Source organism: Brienomyrus brachyistius, chromosome 18, assembly GCF_023856365.1.
Source record: "Brienomyrus brachyistius isolate T26 chromosome 18, BBRACH_0.4, whole genome shotgun sequence".
Taxonomy (NCBI): domain Eukaryota; kingdom Metazoa; phylum Chordata; class Actinopteri; order Osteoglossiformes; family Mormyridae; genus Brienomyrus; species Brienomyrus brachyistius.
This window is the reverse complement of record NC_064550.1, coordinates 4709093-4725922: the sequence shown is the minus strand read 5'-3', so window position 1 is coordinate 4725922 and position 16830 is coordinate 4709093. Positions and strand designations below refer to the sequence as shown.

The 16830-nt window shown below is 42.0% G+C and overlaps 1 protein-coding gene across 7 annotated transcripts; it reads left to right on the top strand.

Moving 5' to 3' along the window:
- The first annotated feature begins 424 nt into the window (after nucleotides 1-424).
- Nucleotides 425-16805, top strand: ttll10 (tubulin tyrosine ligase-like family, member 10). 7 transcript variants are annotated; one of them, XM_048982910.1, is made up of 12 exons: nucleotides 425-495; nucleotides 1176-1313; nucleotides 2674-2833; nucleotides 3540-3658; nucleotides 4865-4985; nucleotides 8240-8325; nucleotides 8702-8885; nucleotides 9506-9677; nucleotides 10716-10856; nucleotides 11593-11709; nucleotides 13091-13184; nucleotides 15506-16805. In XM_048982910.1, exons 2-12 carry the CDS (start codon nucleotides 1193-1195, stop codon nucleotides 15916-15918), a joined length of 1728 nt encoding a protein of 575 aa, XP_048838867.1. In that variant the 5' UTR covers nucleotides 425-495; nucleotides 1176-1192; the 3' UTR covers nucleotides 15919-16805. The 7 variants fall into 7 exon arrangements, with proteins under 7 accessions (XP_048838867.1, XP_048838866.1, XP_048838865.1 ...); XM_048982909.1 differs by having other exon boundaries at nucleotides 449-495; nucleotides 1180-1313; XM_048982908.1 differs by lacking the exons at nucleotides 3540-3658; nucleotides 4865-4985 and adding exons at nucleotides 6415-6533; nucleotides 7741-7861 and having other exon boundaries at nucleotides 469-495; nucleotides 1130-1313.
- The last annotated feature ends 25 nt before the right edge of the window (nucleotides 16806-16830 follow it).

The following is a 16830-nucleotide window of genomic DNA, read 5'->3' as shown; positions in this document are numbered from 1 at the left end:
TAAGTGTAGCAAAAAATGCAAAAAAAAATCATAAAATAAAAAATATGACATGCAAAACTGAAATTTTAACTATAAGGTGAAAAAAATACTCTTTCTGAGTTTTCCAACAAGCTACAGTATAGCTGAGCCATGTAGTTGCATGAATTGCAAACACTTTGAATTTGCTCCCCAAGGTGTAGAAAAGACACTATATCTCAAAGGGAAATACATTAAAAAGTACTAAAAAAACTAACATTTTTTGAGCTTTGGGATGTACGTGTAATTAACATGTTAAATATCATCAAAATGCGAATGTCATTAATATGAAATAACCCTTCGCTTAGGGCAGCCCCAGGGCCCGGTATTGCAGCATAACACATAGAATCAAACTACAGTTAGGAACTGTTGCCAAGGAAGCCATATCCTAGGCAACCTGGATTTGTTTACACTCTCACAGTTAATGAGTTCCACACTGAGTACACCCTCTATGTACATCATATATCTGTGGCAGTGCATGTAAGTTTATATAGTGCTTTTCTTTTAATTTAGCTTCAGTTGTTTGGCGTTCTGTAAGGTTATATTCAAAATGAGGCAGAACACCTGTATATTTAAATGCGTTAGAATTGACTCACTAGTCAAGTGTTACATTATAGACATTAAAGATTTTCAGTTATTTCTCCAGTAACTAATATTAGTTGTGCTCTACTCCCATAATTCAGTTTGATTTTAAACAGCTTTGTTTTACTATTTCACTGTTACAGACATTTCGACAAACGGGAAAGTACTTTGGCTATTAAGCTGGTTCACTGTGTTCATGAGACAGTTAAGTTGCAATGGAAATGGGTCATGTGATCTATCATGCATTTAACAATTATAAGATTACATAACAAGATTGTCACATTTCTTTAGTCAAAAATATTTTCCTGCCCTGGGAAAGGAGAAGAGTGAAAAATGAACTAATAAATTCAGCTGCAGATACTGCAGAAAATCACCTTTCACTCTCACAGTAAAGCAAAGTGGCAGTAAAATGGTTGTAGGACTATTTGGTTCGTAGTCAACTGGATCATTAGAAAGTGATGTGATCAAAAAACTCACAGTGAGGCAGGTATGCTGGAGGGGAGTCAGGACTGTGACGATTTACCAACCTCAGATGGAAGAAACGTAAAGGCGGAAACAAGAACATTTTGACTTGCAAGGCAGGTTCTGACCCTGGATGCTGGAGGTGAGAGGGATGATCAGCAGGATGTGGAGGAGAGAGAGAGCACAGCGTCCTCAAGGGGGCAGCAGTCTTCCAGAAAAAAGTGGGAAGTCACAGGCGATCCAGGAACACAGAGGTGGGTTCGCATGGGTTTTATGTTTAACTACACTCTCTCAATCTTTATGCTTCTCATTCACATATTTTTATTAATATAGCAATGTATTTAATATAACCCAGGCCACCAATATATCACCTTTAAAATAAGCAAATAGTTTGTCTAGATTCTTAATAGTTTGTTTAGTTTGCTTAAATAGTAACACTTTATTGAGGTGGCACAAGTAACTTATTAACTCACTTACTATTCAAGTGAATGAAATACATGAACTGTTATGATTGATTAATGATGAAAAAATATGTGTCAGTTTGTAACTAACACTTAGTTTCTGGGTTTCAAAATTTTCAGTAAGGGAGTAAATAATTTTTACCTCCTAAAGTAAAACGTTACCATTAAAACAGAACAGAGAGGTGTGGGGACACAGTGCTCTCTCAGAACCGCATAATTTACTTTTACTTCAGTTGAAGGATCAGTATACATTGCTCCAAGCATCCTATTAATAATCAATAAGCCTTCATAATGCATTGAAGGATCCATTGTGGCCAAAGGCAGGCCAACGCTAGTATCTGCCCATAACTCGACATACACACGACCTGCCTAATAGGATATGTTACAGCAACATTTCAATAGTGCCTTAATCAGTGAGGAAGAAAACATACATCAGTCTTACCGTACTGCTTTTTAACCTCGCCGTCTCAACAGCAGTAAACGATGTTAGCTATGGTTAGCAGTTTACAGTTGCTAGCCAAGTAAATGTGCTAAAAAAGTATACGAATGAAAATGAATTGAATCTGTGTTGTTGTCCCACAGACTTAGGCTGCATATGTTAGTTAGTTAACGTTAGCTAGCAAGGTAGATATCCGACTCAATTTGTAGTTTTGCCTGTACAAATTACACTGCTCTCCAGTATTTGCTACATGTAAATGTATAAGTTACATAAAGTTTCAAGAACATTAATATGTGTATTTTTATGCTTACTGTGTGGTTTTGTAATGGTGCCCATCCACAAATTTGGTTTGCACGACGCCCCTGGCACCACTAAAGTTCAGTAAAGGGAAGCTTTCACATTACTAGGAAATTGTGATGCGTGTGATATCAAATAACTCTGAGCTAGTGTAACTTACGTCCAACTTAACTTGATGCCCCAATCACCTCAGATTCCCCAAAGGAAGTACTTTTGCTATCCCACAAAGTCCTGAGTGTGAGAAAATGAGGAGTAATATCTTCAGGAAAAAAAAACTATTAAAATGTGTATTGTTTGTCTGTATACAGTATGTGCTAATGCATGCATTATGTATATGTGGTACATTATTTATACTTTACATGCTAATAGATGTTTGTGTATGTATTTCACTCTTGTGAATGTCTGAGACAAATGTAGGCACATGTGAGGATAAAAGCCACTCAGCCACCAGAAAGGAGCCTCCAGGAAACCAGCGAGGGGGCGAGCTCATGGCCCGAAGTCTGGGAGGTGCAAAACCAAGAGCAGTCAAGGGGAGTGGGCCTTTTTTCTTTGTGGGAGGCAGGAACGGTGCCCTCATGTGAGTGCTTACAGATCCTGTACATAATATACTTATATCACATTGACCCCGTTGCCCCCGACACATACTGTACACACACACACACACAACACACACAGTACAAGACAGGATCTGGGCTGATCTGGGTTTAGATTACGCAATTAACTGGGCTAACTAACACAGTTTTACACAGTTTTATCTATTAGGTTTTCTGATGTTGTCAGATGGGGGCGGCATGGTGGTGCAGTGGTTAGCACTGTCGCCTCACACCTCTGGGACCCGGGTTCGAGTCTCCGCCTGGGTCACATGTGTGCGGAGTTTGCATGTTCTCCCCGTGTCGTCGTGGGGTTTCCTCCGGGTACTCCGGTTTCCCCCCACAGTCCAAAAACATGCTGAGGCTAATTGGAGTTGCTGAATTGCCCGTGGGTGTGCATGTGTGAGTGAATGGTGTGTGAGTGTGCCCTGCGATGGGCTGGCCCCCCATCCTGGGTTGTTCCCTGCCTTGTGCCCATTGATTCCGGGATAGGCTCCGGACCCCCCGCGACCCAATAGGATAAGCGGTTTGGAAAATGGATGGATGGATGGATGATGTTGTCAGTTTACACGTTTTCTTGTATGAGATATTTATCCCCTTCAGTGTGGAGAGACAGCCTGTCTGCATAGCCAACATGTTTGCACCTATGTGTTAAATGATCATTGATAAGTGAGGTTTCTTTTTCTTATTTAGCGTGACAGCATATTGTGAGAGCAAAGGGTGGCACCACCTACATGACAAGAGGAGAAGTGATTACATACTCAAGTGGTGTGAGATCAAGTCAAAAATCACCTACAACAGTTTCAGGGAAGGTAACTCACAGTAAACTTTCCTTCAGTGACAGGGACTATGGCAGTTTGTGTGTACGTGTATGATTTTTCATGGAATTTGTGTTCCCCGGCGGAGGGTACTGTGGCATAGTAGTTGCATTGTTGCTTTACAAGTCTGGGTTTGAGTCTTCTACCCTGGTTCTGCGTATGTGGAGTTTCCATGTTTCCCTTGTGTTGGAGTAACATAGATATACTCATTTATTGAATATTGTCATAAGACACCCTCCATATGTAGGCATGTTACTTCCAGGTTCTCCACTCCCCCCCCCACCGTTGATTTGAGTTCCGAAAATTATTCCCTGCTTTCTGCCTGTAGCTCCAGACCCCCATGACCCTGCACTGTCAGAAAAAAAGAAGCGATAGGTACCTTTGAGAATATGAATTGCTTGCCACTGGGGCAGTACACTCAAGGGTCTGCCAATTGTACCCTAGCTGTACTGTAGGTAAATGTTCCTTTTAAGGTAAAGAAATACACTCTGATGAACCATTGGGTGCAGCTTATTGGTGTGTGTAGCTTGGGGAACAAACCATACCAGGTAGCCTTTTTTTGACAGAGTGGATATCTGTTCAGTTTATGATGTGGGGGGGGGGGGGTTAACATTCTAAAAATAGCTGTGATACCTGCAAGATACTCAGTTCCAGACAAATGGTTGGAAATCTCATTTTAAACTAACTAACCTTAAAACAGCTGCTGGCAAGCTTTTCTCCAAATGTATTTTTAAAACTGGACTTGATTGGAAGAGTCCCATCCATCCATTTTCCAAACCGCTTATCCTTCTGGGTCACAGGGGGTCCAGAGCCTATCCCAGAAATTATTGGCAAGAGGCAGGGAACAACCCAGGACAGGGGGCCAGGCCATTGCAGGACATACTCACACACCATTCATTCAGACATGCACTCCTACAGGCAGTTTAGTAACTCCAATTAGCCTCAGCATGTTTTTGGACTGTGGGGGGAAACCGGAGTACCCGGAGGAAACCCCACGACGACATGGGGAGAACATGCAAACTCCACACGCATGTGACCCAGGTGGAGACTTGAAACCAGGTCCCAGAGGTGTGAGGCAAGAGTGCTAACCACTGCACCACCAGGCCGCTGGAAGTGACCCTTCATGAAGCTGTGATACTGCTTGATTTTGTGACCTTAATTTGGACCTGCAGCCACTGATATGATTCTTGTAATTCCTAGGACAACAGCTGCTGTATCAGATCCCAAACAACAGTGTGCTGACCACGAAGATCGGGCTCCTGAACAGCTTGAGAGAATATGACAGGGTCAATAGCAAGATCCTACATAGCCGTGGACTGAGGTTTGTAAGTCATGTGACTCAGTGAAATAGTGTATTTGCCTGATACAGGAATAACAAAAGGCTTGCCTGAAGATCCCCCCCCCCCCCCCCAAGGAATGGCAATGCCAGATTAATGCTTTTGGCTAGACCAAATACTTCATCCTAAATAAAGGATCAAAACAAAAGGATATTACAATATATGTCCAGCATATGATGGAGGGGGTTATTATCTTGTATTTAACAAATAAAATGCCTACCATCCTTTGCACCCACTGGCTTCCACTTTCATTTATTTAGTTCAAATGTAACAAATACTGTAACAAATACAAATACTAAAAGAGATATATTACGTTTCATATTCTGTCTCATCTCATCTCATCTGAAATGCTGTGTATCACAGGAAGCTGAAGATGGAGGAGTTTATCCCAGAAACATTTCGCATGGATGTTAGAGATGAACAGGAAGCATTCTTTGCGCAGCTAGAAGGTGACACAAAACAAAACAAAAAAAATAGCATGGACTGCTTTATCAGCATAAGCTAGAAAAAACACCCTATTTACATAATTTTTTGTCTCAGATTTTGTGCTAAAGAAGAACATACAGTAGCAGTAGCTGCATCTCAAACCGCTGTGCAGAGCTTGTGCGCATGTCAGAGGAGTTTTGACGTCATGTTTGCTCACTTTCGGTATGCTGTACTAATAATTCTGTTATGATTTACTCACATGGTACATGAAGCTTTAGCCAGCCGATTAAAGGTTATTTTGTTTCTTTGGCTGCACTTTAAGAATAGCCTGTTTCAACATAGAAGTTATAATTCCAGGCAGAGAATTAATGTGAATAAACTCATCGGAGATATTGTACTCTGTGGTGGTACAAAGGACTTCTGGCAATGGCATCTGTCATGCCCACCTCTAATGATGAAGGATAAATAAGTTTGAGGATTTGGGGGTGGGGTGACATGGTGGTCCAGTGGTTAGCACTGTTGCCTCACACCTCTGGGACCCAGGTTCGAGTCTCCGCCTGGGTCACATGTGTGCGGAGTTTGCATGTTCTCCCCGTGTCGTCGTGGGGTTTCCTCCGGGTACTCCGGTTTCCCCCCACAGTCCAAAAACATGCTGAGGCTAATTGGAGTTGCTGAATTGCCCGTGGGTGTGCATGTGTGAGTGAATGGTGTGTGAGTGTGCCCTGCGATGGGCTGGCCCCCCATCCTGGGTTGTTCCCTGCCTTGTGCCCATTGATTCCGGGATAGGCTCCGGACCCCCCGCGACCCAATAGGATAAGCGGTTTGGAAAATGGATGGATGGATGGATGATGTTGTCAGTTTACACGTTTTCTTGTATGAGATATTTATCCCCTTCAGTGTGGAGAGACAGCCTGTCTGCATAGCCAACATGTTTGCACCTATGTGTTAAATGATCATTGATAAGTGAGGTTTCTTTTTCTTATTTAGCGTGACAGCATATTGTGAGAGCAAAGGGTGGCACCACCTACATGACAAGAGGAGAAGTGATTACATACTCAAGTGGTGTGAGATCAAGTCAAAAATCACCTACAACAGTTTCAGGGAAGGTAACTCACAGTAAACTTTCCTTCAGTGACAGGGACTATGGCAGTTTGTGTGTACGTGTATGATTTTTCATGGAATTTGTGTTCCCCGGCGGAGGGTACTGTGGCATAGTAGTTGCATTGTTGCTTTACAAGTCTGGGTTTGAGTCTTCTACCCTGGTTCTGCGTATGTGGAGTTTCCATGTTTCCCTTGTGTTGGAGTAACATAGATATACTCATTTATTGAATATTGTCATAAGACACCCTCCATATGTAGGCATGTTACTTCCAGGTTCTCCACTCCCCCCCCCACCGTTGATTTGAGTTCCGAAAATTATTCCCTGCTTTCTGCCTGTAGCTCCAGACCCCCATGACCCTGCACTGTCAGAAAAAAAGAAGCGATAGGTACCTTTGAGAATATGAATTGCTTGCCACTGGGGCAGTACACTCAAGGGTCTGCCAATTGTACCCTAGCTGTACTGTAGGTAAATGTTCCTTTTAAGGTAAAGAAATACACTCTGATGAACCATTGGGTGCAGCTTATTGGTGTGTGTAGCTTGGGGAACAAACCATACCAGGTAGCCTTTTTTTGACAGAGTGGATATCTGTTCAGTTTATGATGTGGGGGGGGGGGGGGTTAACATTCTAAAAATAGCTGTGATACCTGCAAGATACTCAGTTCCAGACAAATGGTTGGAAATCTCATTTTAAACTAACTAACCTTAAAACAGCTGCTGGCAAGCTTTTCTCCAAATGTATTTTTAAAACTGGACTTGATTGGAAGAGTCCCATCCATCCATTTTCCAAACCGCTTATCCTTCTGGGTCACAGGGGGTCCAGAGCCTATCCCAGAAATTATTGGCAAGAGGCAGGGAACAACCCAGGACAGGGGGCCAGGCCATTGCAGGACATACTCACACACCATTCATTCAGACATGCACTCCTACAGGCAGTTTAGTAACTCCAATTAGCCTCAGCATGTTTTTGGACTGTGGGGGGAAACCGGAGTACCCGGAGGAAACCCCACGACGACATGGGGAGAACATGCAAACTCCACACGCATGTGACCCAGGTGGAGACTTGAAACCAGGTCCCAGAGGTGTGAGGCAAGAGTGCTAACCACTGCACCACCAGGCCGCTGGAAGTGACCCTTCATGAAGCTGTGATACTGCTTGATTTTGTGACCTTAATTTGGACCTGCAGCCACTGATATGATTCTTGTAATTCCTAGGACAACAGCTGCTGTATCAGATCCCAAACAACAGTGTGCTGACCACGAAGATCGGGCTCCTGAACAGCTTGAGAGAATATGACAGGGTCAATAGCAAGATCCTACATAGCCGTGGACTGAGGTTTGTAAGTCATGTGACTCAGTGAAATAGTGTATTTGCCTGATACAGGAATAACAAAAGGCTTGCCTGAAGATCCCCCCCCCCCCCCCAAGGAATGGCAATGCCAGATTAATGCTTTTGGCTAGACCAAATACTTCATCCTAAATAAAGGATCAAAACAAAAGGATATTACAATATATGTCCAGCATATGATGGAGGGGGTTATTATCTTGTATTTAACAAATAAAATGCCTACCATCCTTTGCACCCACTGGCTTCCACTTTCATTTATTTAGTTCAAATGTAACAAATACTGTAACAAATACAAATACTAAAAGAGATATATTACGTTTCATATTCTGTCTCATCTCATCTCATCTGAAATGCTGTGTATCACAGGAAGCTGAAGATGGAGGAGTTTATCCCAGAAACATTTCGCATGGATGTTAGAGATGAACAGGAAGCATTCTTTGCGCAGCTAGAAGGTGACACAAAACAAAACAAAAAAAATAGCATGGACTGCTTTATCAGCATAAGCTAGAAAAAACACCCTATTTACATAATTTTTTGTCTCAGATTTTGTGCTAAAGAAGAACATACAGTAGCAGTAGCTGCATCTCAAACCGCTGTGCAGAGCTTGTGCGCATGTCAGAGGAGTTTTGACGTCATGTTTGCTCACTTTCGGTATGCTGTACTAATAATTCTGTTATGATTTACTCACATGGTACATGAAGCTTTAGCCAGCCGATTAAAGGTTATTTTGTTTCTTTGGCTGCACTTTAAGAATAGCCTGTTTAAAAAAATCTTTTCTTGCTGGTTATACTCTTTTCAACGTTTTTCCTTTGGCCCTTTTGGTAACAGCCTATATGAGTGGAGCTCAATCCATTCCATGGATCTGCAAGCCTACGGGACTGAATCAGGGGCAGGGTATCTTCTTGCTGAGGACAGAAGAGGACATCAGGGTCTTTCAAATCCAGCTACAGGGTTTCAAAGATCACCAAATTTCCAGGAAGCTACGCCACCAGCAGCCTTATATTGTTCAAAGGTTAGAGATCAAATAAATACTAAGAAATCAAGTAAATACTTGTCATTAATCCATAGTACTCAACATAGAAGTTATAATTCCAGGCAGAGAATTAATGTGAATAAACTCATCGGAGATATTGTACTCTGTGGTGGTACAAAGGACTTCTGGCAATGGCATCTGTCATGCCCACCTCTAATGATGAAGGATAAATAAGTTTGAGGATTTGGGGGTGGGGTGACATGGTGGTCCAGTGGTTAGCACTGTTGCCTCACACCTCTGGGACCCAGGTTCGAGTCTCCACCTGGGTCACACGTGTGTGGAGTTTGCATATTCTCCCCATGTCGTCGTGGGGTTTCCTCCGGGTACTCCGGTTTCCCCCCACAGTCCAAAAACATGCTGAGGCTAATTGGACTTGCTAAATTGCCCATAGGTGTGCATGTGTGAGTGAATGGTGTGTGAGTGTGCCCTGCAATGGGCTGGCCCCCCATCCTGGGTTGTTCCCAGCCTCGTGCCCATTGCTTCCAGGATAGGCTCCGGACCCCCCACGACCCAGTAGGATAAGCGGTTTGGAAAATGGATGGATTTGGGGGTGTGATTATGATATTGAAATTTTGTGTGATTTGTGTCTTTTTTACCAGGTACATCCAGAACCCTCTGCTTCTCAAAGGCAGGAAGTTTGATGTGCGATCCTACCTTCTAATTGCTTGTACTACACCCTACATAGTGTTCTTTCGACATGGATATGTACGACTGACCTGTGACATCTATGATCCAAACTCCAGCAACCTTTCTACACATTTAACCAATCAGGTACGCCGCCCTAGGAATTGTTATTCTGATAGATAAAATTATCATTCACTTTAAATTCTCTGATGTCTAAAAATAACTGTTTTGTTGTAAAGGTTAAATTTTGTAATTAATACAATCTTCAGTTGTTATTTTCTGTTTAAAACACCCAAACAACTTGCAGAAACATTCCTAATCATGTTCTAGTTGAAATTCTGACATTCATGAGATGCTAACCAAACACGTTTTTATTACACAAATAAATAAACTCAACTTGTAAACAATCTCATGCTCACAGATATATTAGCATGGGTTTCCCTTGGACTTATAAGCATTTTGGAGACCCCTGGCCCTGGTCAAACACATCATTTTGAAAGCTCAGATTCTTGGGAAAAATCTCTATAAATCTTGTCTCGATTCAGTGATGGTGACTGGTCACCAGCTTTTCCCATGCCACCTCCAGTCTTGAAAACAGCAAATAAAAGTATAAAGGCCCTACCCATGTTAATTCTTAATTTGATTCTTGGCTTTGTTTTCTAAGTTTTAAAAATCATTCCTGGCACCAAGATACTTTCTGTGATGACTGTTATGTTATTCATGTAAACAAACACCGTTCCCCAAGCGACCATACGGAAAAGTCGATTGGGGCACAGCACTAAAATTATGCAAATTCATTTTTGTTCCTCATGAATCTACACTCAGTATCCCATAATAACAGCACAAACATAGAATTATAGATTTAATAAATATAAATTAATACATTTGCAAAAGAATTCTATAATTCTGTTTTTGTACTATTATTATGGGACACTGAGTGTAGATTCGCGAGGAACAAAAATGAATTTACATGATTTTAACATGAAGCTACAACATCACAAATGGTTAAAAACTGAAAGGGGTCTGAATGCTTCATTAACCATTTATGGGGGCTGGAACTGACTATATTCTACATATAGATAGTAAAATATGAAGTTGAGCAAATATACAATCATGTCCTACATTTGCTGTTTAATCTCTTCCGTTCTCACCCCTTTCTCTTTTTCCTAATTCATTCCTGATCAGTACATGCAGAAGAAGAATCCACAGTATAAAGTGCTTAAGGAGGATACAGTTTGGTCTATGGAGTCCCTCAGTGCCTATCTCAATGAGCATCACTGTCAGGATAAGGCCCTCTCACAAGACTGGGTCTTTGGAGCTTTTACAGTGAGTGTAGGCAAAGCAGGGGTAATTAGAACAAAATTGTATTTGTGCCCATTAATTTGTGTACATTCATGTGTTTATGTCTTTGTGTTCAAACCATGAAAATCAAGATACCAGGAACCATTGCGTTCCAAGACTAGGTGCTATGCAGAAGCCAGTGAACCAATGAATTGTGCCTAACTACTTATTCGCACATGTACTATCATTTTTACTTTATGATATTTTATTTTAAGTGTGGTAAATGTAAAAAAAGTATTGCACATCTACACAAACAAAATCCAGTGGGAAGGCCAGTGCTGCTATGTAATTTGTAAACTAAAAATGCTTTTCAGTTGAGGTTAGCCTAAAATTGCCATTACAGACTGGCTAGAATAATTTTAATTTAGGATTGTAGCCTAGTGGTTGTAAAGGAATGGATTGAAATGTAATGGAGTAAAAAAAAATCATGGTTTTAAGCATACAATGATATGGAACAGTGATGGAAAACATACTGTACAGTATAACAACTGTATATTTGCTGCATATATGAACAAGAACTGCATTTTCTGTGTGAATTACAACATAACAATGTTTATTCGTAGGGAAACATGGGGAGTGTATTTGGAAGGATGCAAAGACAAGTGTTTTATAGAGGATAACCGTAAGCAAGGTGATAGAAAGGCCCTAGTGGGTGGAGACAACTGATTAAAAATAATCAATCAAGGTTAATAATGCTGTGTTTTTCTTGGGTGTTACAAAGAAGCGCATGCAGCAGATTGTACTGCAGTGCTTCATGGCAGCGAAGAACAAGCTGAATAGAAAGCTAGGCTACTTTGACCTCATTGGCTGTGACTTCCTGATCGATGAAGACTTTAAGGTAAGGGATCCCGACAACTGCAGGTTCGGTGCTCTTTAATTAAGATTATTCATGGACAATAAGGAACAGGATGATCAGGAGAATTAAATAATCTTTTTAGTCAGGATTAGCTGTGATGTCATTTGTAAAACAGGACTTGCAGTTACATATTTAAAATCGCTAACTGATGTATGAAAAAGACATAATCGTCTTAATGTCTGGACACCACTTTGGTTCTTCTCTGTAGTGGTCTTATGCATTGTTTAATTTTCAAAGCTAATGTTTTTGTCGGCGAAAGCTCCAGTTGAGTGGGGGCACAGTAGCAAGTTCGATGGTGAAATGCGTCTCGAAACAGCAGCAGACAGCCCCACTGAGATCTGTTTATTAACATAAATGCTAGTTTGCTGAACTGTTTACTCTGTATTTCTGATTGAGAAAGTGTAATTTACAAGTTAATTTGGCTTCTATCGACACATTACAGCATTTAACCTCTGTCATGAACTACAGTATAGCACATCATCTCAAAGTTCACCTACTGTATCCTAATGCATGTAATATGCAGAACTTAATTGAAAATTTTGACTGCCAAAAATAGCATTTGTTTGTATTTCTGTCATATAGAACTATATTATTTGATGAAGTAAAACCTTAACAACATTTATTCCTAATTCTTTTCCTATATAATGAGCTTTATATTGAACTAGGGATTGCATACAACTGACCAATCAAACCATTGTAATTGTGTTGGTGGGCAAGCTGAGAATGAGTATCAGTTACTATCGGGATCTGTAAATATTGTGAATATAACACTGAGCTGTTTTCACTTGGTCAAGCTTTATCCTGAATAGAACATATATTCCTCGCCGCGTGGTGAGATGAGAGTGCCCTCTACCTTCCCAAATGGGGAATATCGCTCTGTTCAAATACAAACATGCTTCCCTTCCTCGTCAACTGGAATTCTGAGTGATACAGTTTTCACTGCAGATACATTATACAACACGTCCACTGATAGGTTGCAGAGTACTGTGTGAACAACCGATTTAATGAGCCACAAATAAGACAAGTGCTAATAAACAGTATAAAACTACAATTTTCACTTCTGTTGATACAGAAATGTCGCAGTAATTGCGCTGTAAATGGCGCAGCCATCTTGGATTCTGAGCTCAGGGTTTTGTCGCTTCTTCATGAGTTGGAATTCCGACTTCAGGGGGCATTCCGGTTGAAATTTCAGAGTTAGGAGTTACAAGCTCAAATGGAATGCCTCCCTGAAGTCAGAATTACAACATTAGTTCTTTAGTAGACAGTGTGTTGGGTTTTTGGGATACTGTGGTATTCATGAGGAGCACTGTGCACATAGTGCTGTACAGTATGTGTTGCCCCTTCATCCTTGGCCTGGCTCTAGGTGTGGCTCCTGGAGATGAACTGCAACCCCGCACTGCACACCAACTGCAGGGTCCTGAAGGAGATGGTGCCTGCTGCTGTTTTTGAGACCCTGGGTGAGTCCAATGAAAACCGCATACAGCCAGAGGCTGTACTTTGATCTCTTTTATTATTTCATAAATGACAATTGAATGTATTTTTTCTAAATATTTACAAATGTAATAATTTTGTAAATGCACAAATATAAAGTAGTGTTTCTATACATACATATTGGGTGGACCAGCAGCTCAGCTGGAGGAACGATCAATGCAAACCTGGGGGTATGAATCCTGCCCCTGCTGTCTGTGTGTGTGTGGTGTGTGTGTGTGTGTGTATGGTGTGGTGTGTGTGTTTGTTCCACAACATGTTTTGCCGGTTTCCTCAAGAACTCCAGTTTCCTGCACTTGAGTAACATTTTCCAACAGAAAATCTACTAACATGTCATCTGAACTCTTCTGCAGCAGTTCTTAGCATGACTGTGGGCTGCTTTGCTTTGAAACCTCTGTCCAATTCATCTGATACATGTTCTCTGGGATTCATCTCTGCAAACTGAGCAGACCAAGCCGTTAGTTTGTCCTTCACTTTCTTTCTTTGCCAGATAGTTCTTGCAGAATTTTGAAGTATGTGTTGTGTTTTTATCTTGATGAAGAATGAAGCATAGATTTGGTCAAGATCACCAGCTATCTCAGCAGCAAGGAAACTCCAGTCAATAACACAATCTGTCATGTGGTCATGCTTTCTGTGTCTTACAAATAAATGGTAGTTGAACCTAAACATTTCTAAATTTCATTAGTCCAGAAGATCGACTGTGCATACAGTACAATTTAAAGCATGGATAAGGGGACATGGTTGCTCTGACAAAAACCAAAACTAAAAAACTTGTTCCAAGTAGATAGTTATAAAAGTGCTACAGTATAATGATATTCTAATTTTTTTTAATGTATTTTTAAAATTTTTGTTTTGCAGTAATGTCACGTGTCTGCTGTGCTGTTTTGGTGTCCGCTGTGCTGTTCTGCAGTAATGCCATGCTGTCCGCTGTGCTGTCCTGCAGTAATGCCATGCTGTCCGCTGTGCTGTCCTGCAGTAATGCCATGCTGTCCGCTGTACTGTTCTGCAGTAATGCCATGCTGTCAGCTGTGCTGTCCTGCAGTAATGCCATGCTGTCAGCTGTGCTGTCCTGCAGTAATGCCATGCTGTCAGCTGTGCTGTCCTGCAGTAATGCCATGCTGTCCGCTGTGCTGTCCTGCAGTAATGCCATGCTGTCAGCTGTGCTGTCCTGCAGTAATGCCATGCTGTCCGCTGTGCTGTTCTGCAGTAATGCCATGCTGTCAGCTGTGCTGTCCTGCAGTAATGCCATGCTGTCAGCTGTGCTGTCCTGCAGTAATGCCATGCTGTCAGCTGTGCTGTTCTGCAGTAATGCCATGCTGTCAGCTGTGCTGTCCTGCAGTAATGCCATGCTGTCAGCTGTGCTGTTCTGCAGTAATGCCATGCTGTCAGCTGTGCTGTTCTGCAGTAATGCCATGCTGTCCGCTGTACTGTTCTGCAGTAATGCCATGCTGTCCGCTGTACTGTTCTGCAGTAATGCCATGCTGTCAGCTGTGCTGTCCTGCAGTAATGCCATGCTGTCAGCTGTGCTGTTCTGCAGTAATGCCATGCTGTCAGCTGTGCTGTTCTGCAGTAATGCCATGCTGTCCGCTGTGCTGTTCTGCAGTAATGCCATGCTGTCAGCTGTGATGTTCTGCAGTAATGCCATGCTGTCCGCTGTGCTGTTCTGCAGTAATGCCATGCTGTCAGCTGTGCTGTTCTGCAGTAATGCCATGCTGTCAGCTGTGCTGTTCTGCAGTAATGCCATGCTGTCCGCTGTGCTGTTCTGCAGTAATGCCATGCTGTCCGCTGTGCTGTTCTGCAGTAATGCCATGCTGTCAGCTGTGATGTTCTGCAGTAATGCCATGTTGTCCGCTGTGCTGTTCTGCAGTAATGCCATGCTGTCCGCTGTGCTGTTCTGCAGTAATGCCATGTTGTCCGCTGTACTGTTCTGCAGTAATGCCATGCTGTCAGCTGTGATGTTCTGCAGTAATGCCATGCTGTCCGCTGTGCTGTTCTGCAGTAATGCCATGCTGTCAGCTGTGATGTTCTGCAGTAATGCCATGCTGTCCGCTGTGCTGTTCTGCAGTAATGCCATGCTGTCCGCTGTGCTGTTCTGCAGTAATGCCATGCTGTCCGCTGTGCTGTTCTACAGTAATGCCATGCTGTCCGCTGTGCTGTTCTACAGTAATGCCATGCTGTCTGCTGTTCCTTATTGTCAGCTTTGCCACAGTCAGGCAGAGTTTGCTGGGAGTCCCAGAGTTCGGGCTTCCAGGGCTTGATCTTAAATAATGTGTCGCTTTTCCTCTCTAAGACATAACCCTGGAGATCTTCAATAAGTGCCGCTGTGGCCTCCCTGTGTTCCCACTGTCCAGCCAGAGGGAGTTTGTCCTGCTCTACAGTGGAGAGGATAAGCCTGCCCTCCACCAGAGCAGCAATGCGCGTGGGCCTGCCCTCCCCGAAGGCAGCAGTGTGCGGGGGCCTGCCCTCAGGCATGTGGGGCTTCCTGGACAGACACCGAGAAGGGAGGCCGGCATCAGAAGGCCTGCTATGGTGCAGCACAACCAAGCTGAGAAAACTCTTAAGCTACCCCAGTGCTGCACAAAAATGCCTCCTAATGCCCAGACAACTTTTACTGACAAAAGCACTGTGATCTCAAGGCCGGTATCCACTTTCTCCACAGCATCTCGCTCCACAACCAAGCACTGGAAATCCAAACCTCAGTAAATCTCATTCAAAACTGGCTCAGGTCCAGCAGCACTCACAGGTGTGAGGGGCAAGGGGTCGCTACTATGAGGCGCAAGGCTAACAAAGAACGGATGTTACATTTGGGGGCTGTGGTTCCGATTAAGACCCTTAGAACTTCATCACAAAACACTGTAGTCTAAAATTGAAGTCAAGCTCATACCTGGGACTAGATTTTTAGTGACTCAAAAATAATGATTATATTGTGTGGTGTTTATTTTAGAAAAAAGACTTTCCAGGTGAACAAGAATTTAGCTGTATGCTTCATCAGTCAAAACAGGATCCTTGCATTGTACAATAATAGTGTATAAGACTCAGTGCTTAATAATGTATAATGCAAACTGTGCAGCTAGACTTTAGTTTTCTTCCATCTACTATTTTGGTTCTTTGTGTGATAAAGCCAAAATTGCACCAAACTTGAATAAGTAAATTTGGTTCAGAGAAATTTGAATCTCAGTCCTGGATTTGCATCATTGTTTATTTTTCTACATAATATACATTTCACAATAATTAAAACCAGTATTTAGTTATTTCAAAATATTAAGAATTCAAAAAAAAGAGTACATGATAATATACAAATGTTACCACCATAAATTGAGCAAGGTGTAATTTAGTAAAAGGCCATACTGAAATGCAGAAAAGGTCTAGCTTTGTTGACTTGTAATGCAGCAGTATTTACTGTAGTTCCTTGAATACAGCTCGTTATTACTAATAGTATTACTGTCCTTTTTTATGATTTTATTCATATTGGTTAATATTTAAAGGTTCCGCATCGCAGCTAAAGTTTGCAAATTTCTAATATAATTCTCTGTACGTTGCAGCCCGTATGCTCTTTGTGTATAATTCAACTTTGTCTCAAACTTGTGTTATTAACACATGAACATCGAACAATGA